Genomic DNA, 18119 nt, shown 5'->3' with positions numbered 1-18119 from the left:
ATCAAATCTCGATTTTTGTACATGCAGCAACATTTTAGTCAAATAGGCTGCATTTATTTCCTGGGGCCTTTTTGGGTTTCATTTAATAAAGTTCCGTACTGTGTTTCTTTGCTTTTGGCTTTCAGTTTTAAACTTTTGCAAATTATTTTAGGTCAAAAGTGTCCCCATAAGAGAAGAATAGCACCTAACAAACTTGCTGATAGTCTGAACTATTTTCATAGCAAAGAGAGTTCTACATTCACAACCAGCACAAACCTCTGGCCCATGGTCGGCCCACTTCTGGATATGAAATCTGACCCAGCTCTGGCAGCCGGAATCGAGCCAGTTCCAAAATGAGTGACAGACATTTGCCATTCGGCCCGGATCCGGCAACCAGAACATAGCCAGAACAATCAAAATTAGCCTATATGCCAAAAACTATTATAATAGACCATTAAAAGGTTCTTTAAAGGACTCGAGCACCCGTGAAGTACCCCTTTTTATTAAGAGCGAGTAGCTTCTGACGAGTTCTACTTCGGTTCTATAGGGAACTAAGCACTTAAATGTTTAGCTGGTGTTTTTTTTTATTTTATTTATTTATTTTTTTCATTGTAGCAACGTTTTTGCACATTTATGCTTCAGGGTGGTTTTAGGCTAATCTGCCCATCTGACAGACACCTCTGTACCAGCGCAGAAGGCGAGGCTTGTCTGAATACGGGTGGGGGAAAATTACAGCACGCCTTTGGAAAGGACTGACAGATGGGTCTCCGTCCCCACCGCGGATGCGTAAGATGCTGCTGCGTGTGGGCAGAGCGTGAAAAGCACTGCAGTTTCAGAGGAAGATCTCACTGCCAATCAGATCAGTGACGATGTAATAAGATTTGTCATGTCTAAGGCTCAGTCTCAAATGGCACCCTACTAACTACACAGCCTAGTGCACTACATGGGTCAACAAAGCATGGCTTCCACACCCAAATAGTACACTATATGTTCACTAGGGAGCCATTTGGGATTCAGCCCAAGATATTTAGCAGACTATTATGATTGCAGAGATGCTGATGAAATTCACAGACCTTGGGTTACAGCAGCCCTGCTGTGGAGCTGCTCTTTGTTGCCTAAAAAGTAAAAGGCTAAACCATAATCACTGTCCCCATAATCTCAGATGGGCACCGTAGAGGAGCTGTTCAGTCTCCGTGGTGCTGAAAGCTCATGGCTGGGGAAGCAGAGGAGTGGAGCCCCCTGCTGTGTGGACGGTGATGATGGCGGTCATGGTGATGATGCACTGAGTGAGCGAAGAGCAAGAGAACAAGGTGTTCCTCCAAATGAACTGAAGGTCGTCCGAGGCCACGACATCTCCTGTGTGAGCAATTGTGTGTGTGTGTGTGTGTGTGTGTGTGTGTGTGTGTGTGTGTGTGTGTGTGTGTGTTTGTGTGTGAAGCACTCCCAGGTTGTAATGTCACCTTGAAGCCTTTGAAATCTGGTTGGACTCTAAACAATTTTCTAGAATCTTCTAGAATCCGTGAAAAGTCCACTTAACGTAGAATCTCACAGTCACAGATCCTTAAACACTAAACATGACTTAAGAGGCAAAATTACAAAACGCATTACAAACATAAATTAAAAACCTATAAAACAAACAAAAAAAAAACCCAGAAGAAAAACACTTCCATATTAAAACGCACAATTAAAAAAAAATGAAAATCTTTTATTTTATCTTGTATTTTTTATAAAGCACAAAGCGCATTGAGATGCTATAAAATAATTTTCATTTACACCAATGAGTTTTTATGTTCGATCCTTTTTAATACTAATAATAACAGCAATAATATGATTATTAGTAATATTAGTATTAGTGTTATTATATTAATTATCAAACCTAAATTTTCTATTTTCTATAACTTTTTCAAACTGAAGATGTAAGTGCTCCTCTACCTCTACCTAGACCCAGTCTAGATGAACTGGAATCGGTAATTAAATAACTGGATTGAATAATTTGATTTTTATTTTAATAAGCAGCTTCCCCACAAACCATTAGCTGCAGTCCCAACAGACCAATCATCAACTTTGGTATTAAGAGGCGGAGCTTCCCCATCTTTCGTATCCAATGAATCACCAATATGCTCAGCAACGTCATCGTGCGCGTGTTGTGATTGGCTGAGCTGCGTGTCTGTTATTTACAGTCAAAATCTGATGACATGACAACGGCTGACGACCACGCAACGCGGAAACGAGTGAGGGGGGATTTGCCATAATGGCAGTTTTGGGTGTGTAAATAGTGCTTTTTTGCGAACCGGAGGAAGAGCGGCGTCCTGCGTGGCAGAACCGAGGAAAGTGCGTTATGAACGTGTCATGCGGCGAGTGGCCGACTCTTTACTCATAATCCGCCGTCAGCTCGTCCTGTGTGCCGGGCGGACTGTGCCTCCCTGTTGTTTCCGCTCTAGTCGACTCTGGACTCGTGTCGCACTTCCAGGTCGAAATCCAGCGAGCGGAGCCTCGTCCCGGTTTTTTGAGAGGACTTTAGCCGGGAAAGACGCCATGCAGGCGGGCCACAGGTTTGCTGAAAGCGCCCCGGGCCATGATGGAGCTGTGCACGTTAGGGGTCCTCTGGGTACAGACGGGGTGGAGAGAGTAGCCGAGGAGGAGAATCTGAGAGTAGCGGCTCTCCGCGGGGCTAACGGGGACGAGGACTCAGAAGCGGAGTCGTACCGTGATGGACGTACCGGGGAGGTAGACCAGGAGACCAAGGGTCGAGCCTACGCCTGGTGCCGAGACTTCCTGTCCGGTTCGTGGAAGAGCATCTCAGAGGCGGACTTTCAGATCAGCATCGTGAGGTGGGAACAAAAGGGTGGAAGGGAACACCCAGAAAGATTTAGGGGGTCTGGAGTTACACAGGGCCTTGGAACATGGCATGGATTAAAGATGTTATTTTTAGTTATTATCTTACTTGTGTTTAAGACTTAAGACCGTTTATCAGCATCCAGAAAACACTAACTACATCTGGAGAAATCTAATATCTAATATATTTATAGAATAAATAAAGGCATTAATAAATGAGAAAATGCAAAAGTTACCGCGTGTGTTTAATGTGCATGTGCATCATTTCTTGATGTGCTTTCTTTCTTCTTTTTTTTGGAAGCACATAATCATCAGTGATGTCTTTATAAGATAGATTTGTATCAGTATCTTGGTTAACATGAGGAAACATAAAAAAAAAAAAAACCCTAAATAGAAAATAAATATTGGATCCTGTGGTGGATCAGGGCCTAAATGACTGCTTGTGCTGTTTATAGCAAACTTTTCTAAGGATAACAGCATTTCAATTGGTTGCCTTGCTTCAGTCGCCGTGACAAAAATGCATGCTCAATATGGGTTCCTGTGTTTTGTGTGTTGACAGTGGAGGACTCAGCAATCTGCTCTACAAGTGCAGCTTGCCTGATCACGTTCAGCCGGTTGGGGTTGAGCCTTCACGCGTGCTGCTCCGCATCTATGGGGCCATTTTGCAGGTAACTTTACACTGTACTTCTGGATGTAGAGCTTTGTGACAGATACAATGTCATGCCTGTTTGGTGTGTGTGTGTGTGTGTGTGTATGTGTGTGTGTGTGTGTAGGGAGTGGACTCATTGGTCTCAGAGAGTGTGATGTTTGCCATTTTAGCAGAGCGAGAGCTGGGTCCTCGTCTCTACGGCATCTTCCCAGAGGGCCGTTTGGAGCAGTATCTTCCTGTGAGTCTGCTCTTGCACAAAGAACAGGGAACACATGCTTCTTTACCTTTAAAGAAGCTATACATCTCATTAATATACATAACTCTGTATATCACTAAAGGGACTTTAGGCATTGACAGCTAGAGGGACAGCTATAGCAACAGGAAATAAATGTAACGTTTAGCCTACTCACCTGATCTAATGTAAATATAGTTATATTTTGTCACACAAGAAAAACAGTAAATTAATTCATTTAGACTTCATCTTTTAGCGACTACAGCAAACTGGTGTGTCTACTGTAGTAGAAACAGGCTGTCAAATTTATATTTGCATGTATAGAACTCTACAGGTGTTTTCCCAGCTGCCTTAGCCATCACTACAGCCGTTGTTGCTTAAAGTTCCTAATGTAAACCTAATGTAAAAGCATGATGTGGTTGAATATATAAAATGTATAAGAGGGATTTTCTAGACTAATCTTATCTGAGTATTAACTCTAGTTCATGTCTGTGGTCCAGAGTAAGCGCTTGCATACAGAGCACCTGCAGGATCCAGCCATTTCAGCTGAAATAGCCTGTAAGATGGCACGATTCCACCGTATGGTCATGCCCTTCAATAAGGAGCCTAGATGGCTGTTTGGAACTATCGACAGGTAAAAAGCTTTGCACAAATTAATAAAGTTTGCTTTTATGTCATGAAAGTAGCACGCTACAGTAGCAGGCTTTTAAACACTGCATTCTACAGATAAAACTTTGGACCATGTCTAGTGATTTTATTTATGAAAGCATTGATCATTGGCTGTACTTTTCTTACTTCACTATCTTTAGCATGCTACATGTTTGTAATGGTGCCCTGGCCTGGAACAGAATGTGAAAAGGCTATTTCTGTCCTCCTACTCTTCAGGTACATGGAACAAATAATGAATATTAAATTTGTACGTGAAGCTCACATCAAGAAGTTCAAGAAGCTGATGAAGTATGACCTTCCCGCTGAGCTAGCAAGTCTAAGGTGAGAAAAGGAAATGTAGTGAATAGCTAACAGTTATTGCATTACTTTCCTTATGATAACAATGAGTTTGAGTGCTTTTCTTTTTTGTGATTGATTTTTTTCATTGATTTGCAAAACCATTGCTACTGTCTAGTATCCAGACACCTCTGCCAATGAATACAATTTTTGAGCAATGTATTAGCAGTAATCCAGATTCCAGCTTTGCTGAGCCTTCTGGCTTAATAACATTAAAAGACTGAACTGGTTTGAGGTTTAAACAGCATTCTGAGTACATTAGATAACTTGTGTGGCACAGTGTGATAGACAGATTATGATAAGTGATCTTATCATCTAGTTTACGCAACAATTTAGTTCAAGGTCTATGAATGCGAAAGACCAGGGCTTGTATGTGCACACACGTGCATTCTGCACATGCTCAGCCTTCTCAGTCAATCACTTGCATGTACACATGGCTATATAAGCCTTACCCTGAAAGGCAGTATGGTGCTTCTAGGTTCACACAACATATGCCCGAGAGTATCTCTCCTAGCGTTTAGTGTCACCTTGGAACCTTTGAAATTTCAAAGAATCTTTGATCATTTAGAAAAGGTCACTGGCAAAACTCCACATCTCTCCAAAGATCTTTAAAAACTCATTGTTGTAAACAGTTGCATACCCTCTACCTGTGTGGTTTCTCACGATTTTCTGAAATATTTTGGAATTTCAGAAAACATAACTGCTTTTTATCTAGGCTTCTGCTTCAGCATTGTGAGTATTCTGGTTTTCCACTGTCTTGAGCACTAAACCAAGCGCAACGTCATGACAGCTGGGTTGACAGTCCTGAAAGTGGAGTACTAAAATCTGTTAATCGTGTAACATACTTTTTTTGTGGACAGCAACAATATCACCAAAATGGCAAAAGTACAGGAGAAGGCATAAAACATTCTTTGTTTTTAATATAAGATAATGTAAAGCAATTTTATTACAATTTTGTAGCAAATGACATTGAAAAAATAAAAATAAGGGGGATTGAATTGAACTGTAAGTGAGTATTAATTTAAAATTACATAAGACAAAATAATGCAAATGCATCTATGGCAGCAATAATATGACACATTGTGCCTCTCTCTCTCTCTCTCTCTCTCTCTCTCTCTCTTTCTCTCTCTTTCTCTCTTTCTCTCTCTCTCTCTCTCTCTCTCTCTCTCTCTCTCTCTCTCTCTCTCTCTCTCTCTCTCTCTCTCTCTCTCTCTCTCTCTCTCTCTCTCTCTCTAATTTTAGAGCACTGCTGGCAGCAACTCCGTCACCCGTGGTGTTCTGTCACAATGATGTACAGGAAGGTGAGTGTCCCTCTCACATTCACTAGCGCCCACATACACATACTAAGTACAAGAGTGTTTGTAGTACCATTGAAAAGATAAGTCAGTGTTTTAGGTAAAATTAATCTCATTTGGTTGCAAATTAATGTATAAAATTATTGTAACATGCTAGTCATATGCATCTTCAGATCATTTGTAGGAAACCGATAATCAGGGAAAGACAATGTTGGATGTTTCTAGAATGATGAACAGAGCTGTAGACCATTCTGACTGAAAAACCTGCAGCACATTGAGAATTAAGTTATAATAATGTTGATATCCAGAATGTGTCATGTTTCAGAAGTGGAGATCAAATCTCGAGAAAGATAACTTGATAGAAAGTGATCTTGTTATTCCCAAAACACATGAAATATTAATGCATGCAGATAAAAAAATAAAAAAAATCCTTTTGGTGCATTGTTTATAATATTTAAATTGCATGTTGTTATGAAATACAAAACGACAGTACGACAAGTGATTATTTCTCTAATTGAAAAAAAGTTAAAACACATAAGCACATCAGTGGAGAATGTGCTGTAGATGGTTCTGTATAGCACCAAAAAGGGTTCTTGTATTGTTCCAAGCTTGACATAGTAACAATAGAAAACTCCTTTTTGGTGCTATATAGAACTCGTTGTAACACATTTTTAATCAATCTGAAGAAGCTTTCATGATTCAAAGAACCCCCTTAAACATGCAAAGGAGTCTTCTGTTTATGGTTCTATGTAGAACCATTCTCTTTACTAAAGAACCCTTGAAGAACTATCTTTTTTAAGTGTGTGCTATATGATGGGTGTACTTGATGCTCAGGGTTGTATTTAATATCATACATCAGCACCATGTGTTCAAAAAACATATCAGCCTCTGACAACAGCCCTCATTTATAAAGCGAAGTTGTTTCATACATGACTGCTCAAGCACTGGGTGTGGTCTCATTCCTTTAGGGAATATCTTGATGTTGGATGGCAGAGATCGGAATTCATCTGATAAGCTGATGCTCATAGACTTTGAGTACAGCAGCTACAATTACAGGTGAAATTAACTAGAGGAGCAAAATGTGTGCAATATATTATTAAACGCATTGCAACCAGACATACCCTTCAAGCATTTGACCCTTTGACTCTAACACTACCTATTTATGATTCATACAGGGGGTTTGACTTTGGGAATCATTTCTGTGAGTGGGTGTATGACTACACTCATGACCAGTGGCCCTTTTTTAAGGCAAATCTGGACAACTACCCAAACAGGCAACAGCAGGTGAGTCACTGGCATCGTCAGCACAGCAATCATTTCCAAAAATCATTTTAATTTGTGTCCTAATTTTTTGAGATTACTCAAAACTAATTTTAGGGTTAGCTGTTTTGGCATAATGCATGTCATTCTAATTCAGCAGTGCATTTTGCATGTCACTGTAATTCGGCAGTACATCATGAGTGAAAAAGGTTCTGTAAAGATGACTCAGAATGATAAACAGATGAGATGCTGCTTGTGAATAAGAATTCAAGATCAATGCAACAGCATTAGGCATTTCTATAGTTGCAAATTTGTGTGCTAAATATGTAACTGAATTAAAAATAAATCACTGATTTTCACTGAGGTTCATATTACTGTGAATGATTTGCAAAAGCAGTGACGTTCATGTAGTATCCTCTCTATGAATAATAATGCCATCTAATGGAGGCAAGTGATATAGCAATCATTAAACCGTTCATCTGGTCCCTGACATCTGTTACATCTGTTAGCAGCACTTCTGAGAAATATGGAACAGGTTTACAAAAAAATTTGGGAAGCGCTTTACTGGAACTCTGCTACATAACATTTAACACAAGATTCATTCTGATGCAGATTGTATTCAGTAATATAACAGTGTCATGTTGTTACTGGTCAAGTAAAGTGTTACTGAAATCTTTAATGTTGAGCATTTTCTCTTTGCTATTTTGATCATAGAAACAGAACACAGAGCTACTTAAGAAATTTTGTTTCTATTGTCTGTTACCACCATTGGTTTTCTTTTTCTTTGATTAGATTAGGTTATTTTTTATCAGTACACTGGTACCAGCTGCCTTCTGTTATGTTTCGTTATGACCGGGCAAAATTGAAACACATTGACAAGTCATGACTTTTTTTCTTTTTTTTTATGCACAAAAAAACTATCCACCTCAAGTGAGCATACAAACCTTTATGCAAAACTTGGTAATTCTGTGTGACATTTTCTGTTTATATCAAGTTATTTTTTTATTCAGTATGCCAAAATGTGCTTAACAATTGACGGAACATTGACGGAAACCTAGAAACTGTCCATACTGCTTTGCATGATATGAAACATGATATGTATTGGGATCTCTTGACATTAGTGTCTGTACTAATGAGCGTTTACTAAACATCATTGATCTGGGAAGAAGCTCAGCCCTTTGAGTGAATCATACCACCCTGAGGTGTCTGTCTCAACATTCCTCTGAACATGGTCTTTCTGTTTGACTTTTAGCTGCACTTCATCAGACACTACCTGGTAGAGAGTGAAGATACTGCACTTGAAGACCGGGCGAAGGTTGAGGAGGAGATGATTGTTGAAGCAAACAGGTATGTATTCGATTTTGGCACTGTCTGATAAATCTATAAACACCCCTGCTGTTCTTTCCACTCCCTTCTTGTTTTAAAATGGAATTTACTATAGATGCACTGATTATGGTGATGGTATATGTCATGCTGTCACACTTATACTTCTATTAATGTACACAGGTATGCCCTTGCCTCACATTTCTTGTGGGGTGTATGGTCAATTATTCAAGCTAGGCTCTCCAAGATTGAGTTTGGATACATGGTGAGTTATTTGTTGAGGTTTTTGTTGTTTTTGTTTTGTTTTTAAGCTCAGCCTTTTGTAAATAGAATTCTACTTAGAATAAGGATTCAGTCTTTTGACCACATGAACAATGATAATTCCAATTAACTTAATTCCAATTCCCACTAACCAAATGCTTTCACAGTCAGGAATTCCAGAAACATTCCTCTGTAAATAAATCAAGATTTTAATACAAACCAACCCTGAATACAAACAAATCCTGACTTTTTGTAATGCGGTCAAAACGTGAAGAGACAGTTTAATGTGCAAGTCAAGTCAGAGAGAGGGGGCACCTAGCAGACAGGGTCTAGCAAAGAAACCCATCAGTCACTGGCCTCTAAAGAGAACAACTCTTTTTCAAAAATTATTTTGTTAGTTATTGGCTGAGATGTGAATAAAGTCATACAGGATGGCTTGATGTGAAATGTATTATAGATATTGTAGAGAAAGTTCAAGTAAGACTTTCTTTATAATTTAGGTGATGAGAGCAAAGAGTCACAATATCTACAGAACAAATAAAGCAATTTTATTTTCTGTCCCAAATGACCATTAAATGTACACTTATCTTCTGAGTTTTGATATGTAATGGTAAAAAAAAAACTGGTAAAGCCAAAAATAAGTTTTCTTTGGCTGCCCTTTTACCTTATAAGGCACTACATGTACCTATATGTCCTGAATGTATTTAAAAAAATAGGTCAATAACAAAGGTATTAGTCAGTGAATTCTGAACCATGCCATGTAATTGCTTTCTGTGAAGTCACTTTTGGAAGCATTAAATGCTTTGGACGTCCGGTTCCTATCACCACCACCACACAACAATTCTGATGGAGTTTTTCTAGAATGGCACGTTTTCACAACAAACCATGAAATTCAATTTTGTTTTCATTATATGAAAAAATCTTCAGTGGAATTCCTCTTTAAAAATATTTGTCCATAAATTTTGCTGTGGATCATATGATCACCGAAACATCCCTCAGAACTAACCTCTCTTTGTTTGTCTTCAGGATTATGCTCAGCACAGATTTGATTCCTACTTCAAGCAGAAAAAACTCTTCGCCTGAACCAAGTTTTCCAGAAGGACCAATGCTCTAATGGAGTGCCTCTCATACTTCTCATGCCTCTCTGTTTATTTCCCTTTTTGTCTTTCCTTTCTTACTCCAGTCCAGTAGGCACAATGCAAGCAGAAGTGAATGCCACAAACGGTTCCTGTGTTGAATGTGGGTTAAAGTGATGTTGTACTGATAATTTAATTTAAACATTTCCTATTGCAATTAATTTACTTTTTTAATGAGCACAGATCTCTGTGTACCACAGCCTTGGCGGTCACTGTAAATATGCTGTGGTGTAATCTAGCTTACACATTTGACCCAAAACTAAGCACTTGTCATCTTATGTGAATGCAAAATCTCTAAAATATTTTTGTAATTTACTGTATATTTACTTGAATACTTTTGAGCATAAGTGTTATGTGTATTTGTGTTTTTTTTTTTCCCCAATTGCATCCGTCCAAACTGTCCTTCCATACTAGGCTTGGAATGTATCTTCCAGTTTTATGCCCTGCTGTGGGCTGCCTTTTCCTCACTTTCCTCTCTGAACCTAAGATACACACTGCTGTAGTTGTGGACCATGCATACATTTCTTACTTCAGTTAGCATATATTTAACTGGATACCTTGAGAAAGAAGCACAGTACTACAATTGCCTCTTTGTCAAAAATGTTAATTTGCCTCATTTGGCCTTTTTTGCTGTATTTGACTGTTCATGTCTTTTGTAGCATTAAAGAGCTATTTAGGATTTTCTGAAACAAAACTGCTGTGGGACTGGCAGTTAACTTGGTTTACAAGAAGTAGAGAGAAAACATCCATATGGTACATAGTAGCCTTTTGGGGCTGTATACAGTAAAGAAAGCTGAAGTAGTAGTGGAAATTGACCCTGGTGGACCTGTAAAACAGCTGCGGTTGGACCGGAAATACCACTTTTACTCTTGCAGATGTGTGTACCAGATCAAAACTTCATGGTTTTGCCTAAAACACACAGTTGACTCACCACAAGAACATAAGAAAGACTGAAGGCATGTAGTATGAGAATGTTTTGTATACTGTTAACACTTGTGGAACTTGAATGAATGGTTAAAAACTTTCTTTTTTTTTTTTTTTTTACAATAATTCCTCTTTAATGCCTTTAACATAATAGAATGGCTTATCTGCTTGTCATGTATGAGAAGCCTGTGTTATTTTAGACAGCTAGTGCAGGATTAGATAGTATCCAACTTCTTACTCATGATGTTAGCAAGCATTTAAACATTTGACTTTGTGTGGTCTGTGTTTATTTATTGACCTCTTTTAATTGCTCAAAGCGGAGCACTCTGAAAACCAAATGTGAAAGCCATTGAATAACATTCAACCAAAAATACAAACTTGACCTTGATCAAAGGATGTTTAAAGGTGCAATTATGAAGTTTTCCTTCCTCTCAGTATCACATGCTTGTTTTAAAGGATTTTTAGTGGAAGTTAGACTGGAAATAGTTTGTGCACCCCTGGTCAAATTACATGTATTACTGATTTTGAAAATATGTTAGTATGTCTTCAAATCCCAATTTCTGTTTATTTACTGATGTTAACAGATTTGGGCTAAAATAAAAACTGCAAAGGTAATGGCTTATTTAATATTTTATGACATTGTTTTAAATGTGTTAAACTCTACTTGAAACTATACACTATCATTTGCAGAATTATGAAATATTTAAATTTGTTCCCTGCAGAGGATGTGCAAACTTATCTTTGCTTAGAACATCAACACACCAGGGGTGGTCAGACTTTTGCATTCGGATGTATAATATGATCTACTGAGATCAAATTCATATTAGGCGTGTTCAGCCTTGCTGATACTCTCAATGGACCCCTTTTTTAACCGACATAACGTCTGCAGTGCATCCATAAATATGACACTGTTTTGATCTCTCCCATCATTCAAATGTCATGGATGGTGGGAAGAGACCATATGAGTATCGGATTAGGTCCAGTTGTTGAAATGCTTTGTGTCCACTGTCCATTACAAAATGTTTTGCTTTGCCATGTCTGGATTCAGTTGTTAGTATCCTCATGTTTTGTCTGTTGTATGCACCCTGTGTACTCATGAAACAGCAGCCATTAATAAATAAATAAATAACCTAACTTTTTGTATAATTGACACATTTGTACTTTAAACATTTCACCTTGCAACCCAAACCATGTGTACCTATGCAATAAAAACACAGTACAGTCAATATACTCCTAAAGACATCTGAACTATGCAGTTCATCAGAATCCAATAACATACCGGCACAGCGATCTTCAAAATAGAACATAATGAGTATAATCTTTCCTACCATCGTTCAGCATTGCAGCAGTTTAGTGTCTGGTGATTCAGCATGGCTGTACTGTGTCCTGTTTCATTCCAATGCCGTGGTCACTAGATGCCCTAAAATAGCTCTGCTCTTCCTGTTTCTGCTCCACAGCAGACCGACTCCATACTGAGCTGTTTGTGCCTAATGGAAAGAAGCCTTCAAAACAAAGAGGCCTGCTTTGAGAGACAGACCGCGGGGCTGAAGTGATCTACTAGCCAGAGACTGAATAAGGTGACCTGAGCTCAGAGCAATAGCAGGGCTTCACATTTGTTAGCTTTGGCCAATGAATCATTTTCAGTTTTTCAAGTGTTGTCAAATATATGGTCAAAATCTAGTGCAACTGTGCTCTGCAGTGGATCAAGAGGTATGGATGCACTCTTGCAGGCTGTATCAACATTGTTACTCTGTCTAGGCTCATGGGTAAAGTACAGCATAGCCTATATTCAGAAGAGTTTAGGGTTTGAGGGTGGTTTAGCCTGGGTTAAGTGGACTTTGGCCTGGTTTGGAGTGTGGGGTCCCTCTAATGTTGATCCAATGAGACGTGAGATCAATGGCAGCCAATCAGAGGCATGGAGAACCGACCAGGAGTCCAGGACGTATCGTAACCATGGTAATGGACCAATGGTTGCTGTGCAGACCAGCACGCACATTTTCTATGTGAGTTCTATATACACACTACAGGGGGCACTTTGACGGTATTTATCATTATCATCATAAATTACATCACATTATGCTTTTTCTGAAAATGTTGTGGATATCATCAGTACTTAAAGAGCATTGACCAGCTTCACATTTCACTACATAGCATAAATAGTCCTGTTTTACTGGATTTGGTGCTGAGAGTGAATGTTTGTCATGTTTCTTCCTGTGCCAGGTTGACCTAGAAAGGCTAGCAGACTGTAGTGAGTATTTCAGGGCTTTGTCTCACTCCTGCATGAAAGAAACAGAAGAGCATCTAGTGAACCTGGCCCACGTGCCCTCCAGGGCGTTCCACAGCCTCCTGCAGTTCTGCTTTCTGAATAGATTCATTGTACCAGAGAACCAAATTGAGGAGCACTTGCGGGTGAGCACCTATCTGTTGGTCCCAGGCTTTACTAGTCGCTTGCTGAGGGCCCTCTTAGAGACCCTCACGGAGCACTCTTGCCTGGCTTATCTGCAGTTGGCTGAGGAGCTGTGCAGTGTTGAACTCCAGGAGACTGTGCTGACCTACCTGAGCAAGAACCTTCTGGAGCTTCCTAGCCTGAGCAGAAACATGGAACTGCACCTACAGCAGGAGCTTCTGCAGATGCGGTCACGGAGCACCCCACGGCTGTGCTGCCTGAGGAAAGAGAACCTGATCTCACGAGACAACCAGGAAACGAACACTGCGAGGAGGCTTTTCAGACTGGAAGAGGAGGATGGGACATGGAGTTCTATTACAGAGCTGCCCTTCAGTGCAGATAAGTGGTGCTTCACCACAGCTGTCCTCTTTAACTATCTTTACCTCATTGGGGGCTTTCGGCACCGCACAAAGAGGGGGTATGAGTTTAAGATGGCATCCTTTCGTTATAATCCCTTGACAGATCAATGGGTGCCAACAGCTCCTCTCATAAAGGTATGTAGTTAATTATGATCAAAAGAGCATTTATTCTATAATATGGGGGTTCTTGTCCTGGAGGCCCAGTGTCCAATAATCATTAATAAACATAAAAATGAATGCAAAAAATAACAAATACACAACTAAGGGTGATTATCAGTGTTTTGGAGGTCATCCTCTAGCCTTGATGACCACCTCACACTATTTGTTACGCTTTTATAATGTTGCGTTTTGTTGTTGTTTTAATCTAAATAATAGCTTACACTCTTAATTGATGTCTGCAGATCATCTAGAGTGGTTGTATTTTTCTTAACACATTTCCCAATGTAGTCCCATAAGAATGTGCTCCTCCCCAAACCTCTCCCTCACTTTATGAATGGTACAGCATCATAGACTGTCTTCTTGGAATAGCCTGTCATTTTGCTACATATAGTGAACAGGAGGCGTACAGTACAGGTGCAGGTAGAGTAATTAACAGTCATTTTAACAGGGAATTAAATAAACAAAAGTCGGTCTCTAACTTTCTCATAGTACTGTAGATCCCTTCAAAAACAGTCACTAACAGTCACTAAACACTGGAGCAATTATAATGTGCATTTGTGTTTCCACTTCTTTTTGACCTCCAGTGTATTTTTCTGTGTACTGAAGCAGTTGTATTTACTCTGTAAAGGCAACATGACCGTTTGTAACCGGCTTCATGACAACTGCATAAACATAACCTTTAGCCCATTTAATATCATGGTTACAAAATGATGTTGATTCTCATGATGCACTGATAACTAGCCTGGAAAACGCACGTGCTAATATGGATGAGTGGTCTGGTGTGTGTGGTTTCTCTCAGCACAGACGTCACTTCAGTGCAGCAGTGTGTGAAGGCCATATCTACGCTGTGGGGGGTTGGTATCTGGACTCCCTAGTGACCCCGGACTCCACCACAGGAGTGTATACAGCTGTGGAGAGATATGACCCCTGGGCAGACTGCTGGGCTTTCGTCTCTTCTCTTCCCCTAACAGACTTCCAGTTCACTCTTTCCCTCTCTCACGACTCCCCCTGACCACCAGCCTTGGAACCTGTCTCTATGTGCTAGGGAACATCCAGAGAACTGGGGAGAAACTGGTGCTACGTTATGATACAACCCAAGGTGTGGCAAATGGACTATTTTCTACTGGTCTTTTTGAGTGCAGTTTCATCTAAAAGTGCGACACATCTAAATGAATATAAGCTATATGCCCAAAAGTTTGTAGGCGCTTAGTTTCTACTGAAAGGTTGTCCCCCTTTGCTGCAGTAATAGCCTCTATTGTTCTGGGTAAGTTTTCCACCACGTCAGGGGTATACAACTCCGGTCCTGCAGAGCCAGTGTCCAGCAAAGTTTGTTGGTTTCCCTACTCAATCACACCCACTAAACCTACCAATTAACAGAGGAGCTGAAGGAGGTGTGTTTAAACAGCAAGATTACAAAACTGTACTGGACACTGGCCCTCCAGGACTGGAGTTATGCACCCCTGCACTACATATTGGAATATTGCTATGAGGATTTGATTGCTTCCAGAGAGCATTAGTGAGGTCAGGAACTGATGATTAATTCTGGATTACAAACGTCACTCCAGCTCATCCCAAAGGTATTGGATGGAGCTCCATCACTCCAGAGAACAAAGTTCCACAGCTCCACAGCCCAATGCTTTATGCCCCTCTAGATGGTCTAACTGTTTAGCAGTGGGCATGGTGACTTTAAGCTCATGTGCAGCTGTTCCAGAGTGTCCAATTCTATTGGCAATGCTTCTCTATGGAGATTACACAAGCCATGCATGCTCAGCTGAACACGTCAGAAAGGGGTGCACCTTGAAGTAGCTGAATTCACTATTTAGATGGTGTGTCTGGATACTTTTTGACAAATGTTGTCTGTTTTTTCATGATCGTAAAGATATCTTGATATAAGTACTCATGCATAAATGCTTCAAATTTATTTTAGTAGTGAAGTTTAGTTCGTTTAGTATTGAAGTTTTGACTGGTACTGTGCTTTACAACACCCCTCTCTCTTTCGTTCACTCTATCTCAGATTGCTGGAGTGAGTTATACCCCACCCTCACCCGTGCCAGTGCTGATATCCCCATCCTCCACTTCCTGGGATCCACTGACAGGTTGATCGTGATCGGTGGAAACAATTTTGAAACTGTGGTGACGTCCTTTTGCGTGGACACTCAGAAGTGGGGTCAGATCAGAAGCATGGAGAAGACGGCTTTGATCGGTCAAGGCACAGTGTTCAACAATGAGGTTTACATGTCAGGAAATCAGGAGGACATTATTTTTCGGCTGAACGTTCACTCTCTGTCTCTCTCTCTGCTCCCCCCACTCCCCATCTCCACCTGCTATGAGAGCTTTTTTCACCTCTGCTTCTGAAACATGTACTATATTCATTGTCAGCACCTTACAGGGACAGAATAAAGGCGCATACAGGCAGTGTTGGACAGTAACTAAGTAAATGTAATTCGTTACTGTACTTAAGTAATTTTTTCATGTATCTGTACTTTACTTAAGTATTTTGGGTGACTTTTTACTTTCACTCCACTACATTTCAAAGTCTAATATCTGACTTTTTACTCCACTACATTTTGAGAAATCTGTCATTCCTTTTGTTTCAAAACAAACGTGTCAAAACAAAAGAAGTGCAAAGCAAGAACACCAATCAGGGCACAGCGGTCACTCTGTTCTGAGCTTGTTTTGACCTGTTGGTCATACCGACCCAGTGCAGCACACGGTTCAACATCAGTGCAGCAGTGTAAAGTTTTGGAAGCACATACGTGACCTAAATGATGAACTAACCTAACTTTGTGTAAATAGACCACAATATAGAAATATGTCCACATGTGCAGTCGTGACTGGCGTGTTTCTTTTTTTCTGAATTCAAACACTTTCATTTTATGGTAAATTAGTTTGGGTTAGTTTATGTTTATGAACAGAGACCTACAGATCAACATTGCAAAGGAAAACTTATTTATGATCCTGAGTTTAAAACCAGTTTTTATTCAACCTTTAACTAATTTACTAACCTTTAACTAAATTTATCTTAAACTGAAACTTTGCTTGTTTGTAAAAAGTGATTTCAGAGCCACTCGGTTCTCCCTGATGGAAACTGTTTACCTTCAGTGTTTTGTGCTTATGATCATTTTAATAGACGTCAGCGTCACTAATTAATGACGTTCTATTAAAAGACTGGTTTACCAAGAGAGACACTGGAGGATTTTCACCTAAAATGAGTTCATGAATCGAGTCTTGTTATAAAAATGATAACAGGACATTAGAGCCAGAATTAATCTTTTAGTACTTTTACTTTCAATACTTAAGTACATTTGAAGCCAAATACTTTTGTACTTTTACTCAAGTGGAGGTCTAGAGTAAGGACTTCTACTTTTACTGGAGCAGTATTTTAACTTGGGTATCTCTACTTTAACTCAAGTACATGATCTGTGTACTTCGTCCACCTCTGCATACAGGTATGATGTAATGCATAGGTTGTTTATTAAATATATTCTCGACTGTGAGAAAACTTAAAATGCTGATCTACCTAATAAACTTTAGCTGCTGAATAAAAATGTTGTTTTGGTCGTCTTTGGCTCTTGGTTCTACACTCAATGTTCAGCTCCCCTGACCACATAAACGGCTCTTCCACTGCGTGATACGGCTCGACTCCACATTACTCGCGTTTGGTCCCAGCTGCGTCGTTTCCGCCATAAAATAGCCCCTCAGAGCTGGTCGGCATAGCGACGCTGCAGGAAACTGCCTTGACATGAAGGAGACGTAATTTGTTCAGATGAGGCTGATGGCAGCAAGTCAAAATACTGCTGAAAACAGGAGAGTTTGGAAAATACCACATCAGAGTTCAGACGACGAGACGATTGTCGTTGCTAAGAGGCGACGTAAGAGGATACGCTAGCCTGGTAACTAACGTTAGAGGCGATACCAGAGCCTGTTTAATGGAAGTCTGGCTATTTACTGTTTCCCTCGTTACACAAAAAACATGACTGCAAAACGCCAGAGTGAATCCTCAGTGAATGGGGTATAAATTGTGTTAAACGGCTAAACACACACCCACACTTAAACATGTTAGCTAGCTAGTTAGCTAACTAAGCCGTTTATCCTTCTGGGTCGCAGGAACGGCTAAAAGCTCAAATTTAAAATAGTTTATCATCATTTGACCAATACTTAAATTTTTGATAGTAGAATGACTTATTTCACTAGAAAACAAAGAAAACTTGCATGTATATTTTCTTTTCTCTACAGCAAAGAGGCTTTGATGAGTA

The 18119-nt window shown here is 39.9% G+C and overlaps 2 protein-coding genes across 3 annotated transcripts; both read left to right on the top strand.

Moving 5' to 3' along the window:
- Positions 1 to 2159: 2159 nt before the first annotated feature.
- On the top strand, positions 2160 to 12033 carry chkb (choline kinase beta). Its single transcript, XM_017720425.2, has 11 exons — positions 2160 to 2810; positions 3374 to 3482; positions 3588 to 3701; positions 4196 to 4329; positions 4581 to 4685; positions 5943 to 6001; positions 6964 to 7051; positions 7171 to 7279; positions 8508 to 8602; positions 8762 to 8843; positions 9866 to 12033. The coding sequence occupies exons 1-11, from the start codon at positions 2329 to 2331 to the stop codon at positions 9920 to 9922; spliced, it is 1434 nt and encodes a 477-aa protein (XP_017575914.2). The 5' UTR covers positions 2160 to 2328; the 3' UTR covers positions 9923 to 12033.
- Positions 12034 to 12238: 205 nt separating this feature from the next.
- Positions 12239 to 16340, top strand: LOC108424236 (kelch repeat and BTB domain-containing protein 11). Of its 2 annotated transcripts, XM_037539883.1 has the most exons (5): positions 12239 to 12902; positions 13120 to 13308; positions 13405 to 13839; positions 14663 to 14962; positions 15878 to 16340. In XM_037539883.1, exons 1-4 carry the CDS (start codon positions 12612 to 12614, stop codon positions 14873 to 14875), a joined length of 1128 nt encoding a protein of 375 aa, XP_037395780.1. In that variant the 5' UTR covers positions 12239 to 12611; the 3' UTR covers positions 14876 to 14962; positions 15878 to 16340. The 2 variants fall into 2 exon arrangements, with proteins under 2 accessions (XP_037395780.1, XP_037395779.1); XM_037539882.1 differs by having other exon boundaries at positions 13120 to 13839.
- The last annotated feature ends 1779 nt before the right edge of the window (positions 16341 to 18119 follow it).

This window comes from Pygocentrus nattereri, chromosome 7, assembly GCF_015220715.1.
Source record: "Pygocentrus nattereri isolate fPygNat1 chromosome 7, fPygNat1.pri, whole genome shotgun sequence".
NCBI lineage: Eukaryota > Metazoa > Chordata > Actinopteri > Characiformes > Serrasalmidae > Pygocentrus > Pygocentrus nattereri.
This window is presented reverse-complemented; position numbering and strand designations above follow the sequence as displayed.